We start from the raw sequence: 6431 nt of genomic DNA on the forward strand, positions 1-6431 counted from the left end.
AGCTATAAAACAGGTTTTTCAAAGTTTTATAAAATCAGTTTTCCTATACAGTATATATAGAGATGATCTTACCCACCCTGTGTCGAAGAACAGTTCAAAGATTTTTAAATTTCACATTTTATAACTTTATTTGTTTTTTTATGCTGTTTGTTTTTTCAATTTGCTATCATGGAGCCTGATAATATCTAAGTATCTAACATCTATATCTACAGAAAACTGATATATACTTAATTGTAATTGCAGTTTTAAAAGTTGATCCTTGACTTTAAGAATTATGTAAACAATTTCCTTTCAATCTGTTAAAAGACTGAAAAAGAGAAATGCCTTAAAGCTTTCAGAAATACTTGCACAATAAAACCCAGTAAAAATAGTGAATTTAATTTAAGCATTTATTATTACTAGTATTTTAGCAGTAATATCAATATTCTCACAACTACGGTTGTGTGCGTGTACGCATGCGTGTGTGGAGCCTCGACTTCGTTAAGCGCGCACACGCAGAAGCCTGCACTCGAACCAATCAGCGCACAGTATTCTTCGGCTTGTCGAACAGCAATGGCGGAGGCAATGAAGCTAAGTAGAAATCATGCTCCTCCCAGTGACTCCAGTAAAATGTCCAGCTATACAGACTGTATGGATTCGTTACTGCAACTGCTAGCAGACTTCGGGGAAGAGGTTTGTTTGGATTGTTTAAGCTGCCTTGTTTCGGACATCGCTCCTTTCAGTCCGGGGTGTTAGCTGGCTGCATGCTAATGTTTTTAGCAATGTGGTGTTAGCAGGGCTGCTTAGCGGACCCACACTGTTCATTCATTGTCACTCACACAGCGCTGTGGTGCTTTTTTTTGACAAGTAGGTTGTTGCAAAGTAACTGTGCTTTAAATGGTTCAGTGTTGTTTTGAAAGTAATTTAAGATACAAGATCGAGCTTGTGCCTTGACTGGGCTTAACTAGGCATTCTGTTTCATCAGTAACAGCAATGTTTCATGTCATTATCCCTGTTGCCGTGCTTCTCGTATTGGATTGAATACACATCTAAATAAACCTCTTTATTCCATACATGCAGTAAATGATCTCAAGCCCTGCTATTTGTGTGGTAAAGCACAAATAAAATATGCATTGAATAAAAAATAAAACCATCGCCTTTCACCCGCTTTATGAATCTATAGAAGTTCATTATTTTCCTAAGTCTGGGATAATCTTATTTTTAATTATGTATTGATTGACCACCATTGCAATAATCAGCCAAATATATTAATTTTACAGTGACAAAAAACAGCTGAAAACAAGAGGAAAATAATCCTTTATTTTACATTAAATTGAAGCTGATACCACCAAATGCTTTTTCTTGAACAGTAACAAATCAATAATAATTACCCAGTTAATTATCAAAAATAGTTTATGTACTTTCACATCAATCAATTGTAACTTGCATATATGAGACAAATGTATATATTGTCCTGTTGGCATGCAATTGCATGTTAAATGCTGATTCACAGTAACATCCACACGTTGTCTTTCCTGAAATTAAGCTGAAATTTGGGGATGCTGCTTTGAAAATAGATGTCAACCCCAGCGCTGTGAATCTTCAATCATCTCCACCTGCTCATGTTTACAGCTCATTACAAGGACATATCGCTAAATTACAGGTAAAAACTTTAGAGGATTTTCAAGAGCTGACATAGATTATTATGCAGCTTTTTATTGTGTTATCATTGCAAGGAAATAAAAGTAGATTCGAATTAACAATATCTGAATTTTAAATTTTCGATTATTCTTCAGAGCTTTAAATAATTACATCTAATATTCTTCTTTCTGGCCTGCTGTTTATTTAGGCTGTTTCAGAAAGCCTAGAGGCGTTGTTGGATGCTGATGCATCCTCTTTAAAGAACACATCAGAAGATGCTGTCATCTCATCTTCAAGCAGTGCACAGACGGCCACGCAGTCTGAGCACCATTCGCACAGCTCCGGGGCTACAGAGAGCAAGACGGCGGCTGATGATGTCATGGTTCAGATCCGAGCTGGGAAGTCAGAGGTTGGTCGCTGTCAGCAGATCTGTCAGCTGTTCTGGCAGTGAAATTTTAGAGCCCTCTTTACACTCTGTCAAGCAAATGAATAATCATAAGTAATTGTTCCAGAGGATGTGCACATGACGTGCCGCAGCAAAGCAAATGCTTGATGGAGACCTGATAAGCTGAGTTCGGTAGAGAATAAGGGGTCCTTTAGTGCTGCGGTGGGGTAGAACAGACCACATTGCTGGAGGGTTTTGAGAGAGGGCCAGGTCCTTGATGGATTATGAAGTGGATGCTCATTACTCTGAGAATGCATGTGGATGAAGGACAAGAGGCCCCATTCTGTTGTGCATTTATTTTGGTAGCCAAGCAAACAGTATTCATATTCCATCATGTGATGATGGCAAGCAGTTCAACTTTTTTGGCTACCTGGAAATTTCTGAAATGTAAATTGCCGCACCCTATTTGTCCCACATCATTATCGTTAAATAGTCAAAAACATAGCATTCTTGCCACCTCATCAATCCATTGTATCTTATTATGTTGTCTTCATTGTAACCCTAGATTGAGCGAAGAATATCTGCATTTATGGAACGCAAACAGATGGAGATCAATGAAAACAATGTACGCGAGTTTTGCAACGTGATCGACTGCAATCAGGGTGAGAATGGGAGAGAGGTGGGGGGGTGGAGAGGGTGCCTGCACACAGATTGCCAATGTTTGGGAGAGAGCTGATTTCCACAGGCGAGAGGTCAGGCTGAACTGCTCCAAGAGTGGGGCTGAAGTAGCTAACACACTCGGCCTCAAAACACAACCCGCTTAGTCCAGAAAAACACGAGACAGAAGAACCTTTTTTAAATTCAAAGCCTGTGTGAGACACCAGTAACAGAAATCAGGAGTAGTTGTTATTCAGGTGTGATATACATATACAGCTTTTGGTAATCATGTTTAATTGCATTTGGTAATTCTAATTGCAATTTATATTAAATGTGATCATCTGTAGAAAACAGCTGTGCCAGAACAGATGCCGTATTCACTCCTTACCCGGGTTTTAAAAGCCACGTAAAAGGTAAGAAAATGTCAGAATTTTTAACAGCTTTTTTTTTTAACTATCATTTGTGTAATCAAACTAAAACATGTTGTTTACTAGAATCTGTTTAGGACCGAGTTGTATCTTCTGTGTTTGTTTCTTGGCTGGGCAGTCACACGAGTGGTAAACACTTACGGACCCCAGACCCGTAGTGGGGGAGACCAAGCAGAGGCTGGGGATAAACAGAGGGGGCCATTGACGAGAGACTGTGGAAATGCAGCCATAGAGGAACGACTCAACAACATCGAAGCTCACCTCAAACTTGCAGCAGGTGAGAGACAGGAAGTTATTGTGAGGCTCAAATGATCTTTGTCTTGTATATAACATTGTACAATATATTTAACTCAGCAATTACATGACACCTTTTATTGGCACTGTATTTTTTACTTATAGTAAGCCTTTATTTATAAACTGATCTATTATTTGGTTTATCTGTTGTTATCAGTCATTCTTTGTTTGCTCCTACTCTAAATTTCAATTTTCAAACTGTTCAACAAGTGTTTTACTCCTCAGTGGGTCCAGTTCCATTGAGTGTCTACCAGCGACTCAAGAAGTTGGAGGATCGTATACTCGAGTTGGAGGGACTCTCGCCTGAGTACTTTCAATCCACAGTGAGTCCTCTGGCTTCAAAATACAAATACAGATACATCAAAGGCGTTAATAGTTATTTATGGCAGAGGTCATGCATGTTTGAAAGAGGAATGAGAATTTATTTTAAGGCACTGAATGTAGTTTAATTGCCATATGTCTTAATGAAATTCTACGAGTTGCACAATTTGTGTCAGTTTTAAGCCAGTTTATTTCCAGCTATTGCCAGCTGCCAGCCTGTCTGCTGCGATTCATACAGTAAGCAGGTGCTGCATTTCACCTGAGGAGCCTGACTGAAAGAAACTAACCATGAAGGCAAACCTCCCTGTTCACACAAAAGACTCTCTGGGCCCTCGTGAGACTGAAGTTTACAGGCGTGTTAATGTGGAGCATATAAATCATGCGTCCTGCTCTGATTAGAGTTTTTGTGTGTGTATGTGTGGGGTTCTCTTCCCCCCCCCCCCCCCCCAAACCTGTTGTCAGTGATTTTTTTTTTTCCCTTATTCAAGTCATAGTAATCATAGAGAATTTGGAAATTGTTGAACACGACAGTCTGCTCCTTCTCCATTTTGTTTTGAAGTGCTTTTATGTTGTCGCATTGGAACTGAAAACAACTTTGCTTCCATTTCCAAATGGAATTGCAACTAGTTTGCACTTCTTAATGACTTTTGAGTATTGAGGCTCTGGTTGTGATCAGGATGCTAGTTTGAGGTTCAATTCACGACAGATGGCACCCTTTTCGTATCGGAGAAAGACAAAAGATCCATACTGCATTGGTAAGAAGGCTTTAGTTTAGTTAGAATTTTGGTTTCTCCATTTTGCACACTGTCAGCTCAGTTGTGTATGATGCCTAAATTGGCATGGAGAGTATTGGTTTGCTGTAGGAAAAATCATTTCAGAGTGATATCTACTTACTGAAAGGAGTTTGTGGGTTATGAGAATGGAATTTCTTCTGTTATGCTTTGATACTTCAACACGTTTCACTCTTCAAGTAACACTTAAGCTGATTTAAATCAGAACTGCAGTGCCTTTGGTTAGATTTACGTAAACGTTTAGGTGAGGGCAGACGGATGAATCTCAGAATTGACAACTGTTCATTGCTATTGAGATGACGCTGACTCAAAAGATGACAGTAGGTAATTTATTGGTCTTTCTATTCAACCTGTCAGACATCAGCAGTCACACAGACTCTGATTTCCCAAGCTGAAGGAGTCTGTCCAGTGTGTTAGTTATCTAAGTGTACTTGAGATGCTACATGTCTCTTCATCCTGGTATTTCTCAGCACAGCATGCTGCTTCTGTGAGTATGCTGCTCTCCATCTGCTTTTGACTCACTGCATGTTTGTGTGAGCTGAGCAAGAGTTGTTGAGTGTCTTTGAATAAACTGATGAGGATGGGGGTCTTTTATATTCCAAGTTCGCCCCCGCCCCTCCAACCCAGCCCTCCCTTTTTTTGCATTAGTTTGGTGTTTTCCAAAAAGCTGTACACAGTTGGCCCATGATTCCAGGGACAGCGTTTAAATGCTGATTATTAATGGAGGCTTCCTAACAAAATTAGACAGCAACATATCAATAAAAAATTTGACCGTGTTTGAAAATTAGAACTAAAGGTACAGAAGCTTACACAGTCTCACATACATGAAGTTTTCTATTCATTTTTGATGGTCTTGTTAGGTGAGGCCACCTTTATCTGTCTCCCAGTGTTTATTGTTTACCTATTTATTGTAAAAGCATCCAATAAGGACACAAAAATGTTTTAGATTAAAATGGAGCTTTTCCTTATCCTCGGCTTTGTGTATTCCCCTTTTCTACTGCGTTGTATTCCTTTCTGGGATAATACTTTTTTCTGTCCTTGAGAGGGCAAAGTAGGAAGGAGCACAGATGAGCACCTCAGTATGCTTCTCAAAGCTTGTTTAAAAATTGCCCTAATTAAGAAGGTCTTATGTGTATTTGTGTGCTTGTTTTGTAGAGTCACCTGCACAAACGACAAAAGACGTCCTCTGCTCAGGTTTGTTGTGTTTCCTTTCCTCTCGCAGTACTTTGTAAGTGGAGGTTAACCTATATTAAGTGAGCTGATCATTTTTTTTCTTTCTTTGTCCTTCAGTCCTGCAGCCTGACAGAGCTGGATGAGAAGATAAGCGCAGTGAAAGCAGCTCTGCTGAAGAGGGCGACTGAGTTTGGGCCTGAATTTGGAACAGATTGTACATTGTGATATATTCATAAGCACAAACAAATACTCGAGTTCAGTTGCTCAAGCATTCACAGTGTGTCATCATTTTCTTTTCCTCCAACTCTCAGCTACTCATTAGCAGCATTCTCATCGTCTGTGTCATTAAAAACTCCCAAAAACTCTTCATATGACATTTGATGATATTGGATGGAAATCATGTACTGCTATAACAGTTAAATGAAATGTAAATTTTCTGTAAATAAATCTATATTTTCCTCCATGAAAACCCTGACTCGTGGTTTAATCACAGCTATTACTATATTAGTTAAATCTAAAATTTAAGCTAAATGCAGTTTGTGACTTTTATAGGTAGAAATTAGTAGTGCAAATAATATTAATCAGATTGATCAAAAAACATTTTCACTGTGAATAATTTGTTCTGTAAATGAAACCAAATGTCAACATAGTATCCAGCCTTATACTCAGTGTATTTTTGCTTGTATTATAACTTTATGAATAATCAGTGGTTTTTAAATTTCAGCTCAAATAGATAACACATAACCTAAAATACTCTTTTAA

General features: G+C 38.7%; 1 protein-coding gene across 1 annotated transcript; it reads left to right on the forward strand.

Annotated features, from left to right (window-relative positions):
• Positions 1-515: 515 nt before the first annotated feature.
• On the forward strand, positions 516-6130 carry mbip (MAP3K12 binding inhibitory protein 1). The gene is made up of 9 exons (XM_085392256.1): positions 516-672; positions 1526-1642; positions 1829-2029; positions 2571-2667; positions 3010-3075; positions 3209-3367; positions 3610-3707; positions 5652-5690; positions 5787-6130. Exons 1-9 carry the CDS (start codon positions 553-555, stop codon positions 5892-5894), a joined length of 1005 nt encoding a protein of 334 aa, XP_085248382.1. The 5' UTR covers positions 516-552; the 3' UTR covers positions 5895-6130.
• The last annotated feature ends 301 nt before the right edge of the window (positions 6131-6431 follow it).

The sequence above is a fragment of the Rhamphochromis longiceps genome, linkage group LG19, assembly GCF_057381845.1.
Source record: "Rhamphochromis longiceps isolate RC_006_pf linkage group LG19, R_longiceps_female_GT1.1, whole genome shotgun sequence".
In the NCBI taxonomy this organism is placed as follows: Eukaryota; Metazoa; Chordata; class Actinopteri; order Cichliformes; family Cichlidae; genus Rhamphochromis; species Rhamphochromis longiceps.

What these genes read in the sequence shown, in the direction of transcription:
- mbip (XM_085392256.1), top strand. Translation starts at nt 553, where the DNA reads ATGGCGGAGGCAATGAAGCTAAGTAGAAATCATGCTCCTCCCAGTGAC. An exon ending in TAGCAGACTTCGGGGAAGAG is followed by an intron (nt 673 to 1,525) that starts GTTTGTTTGGAT and finishes CCTGAAATTAAG; the next exon opens with CTGAAATTTGGGGATGCTGC. An exon ending in TTTTAAAAGCCACGTAAAAG is followed by an intron (nt 3,076 to 3,208) that starts GTAAGAAAATGT and finishes TTGGCTGGGCAG; the next exon opens with TCACACGAGTGGTAAACACT.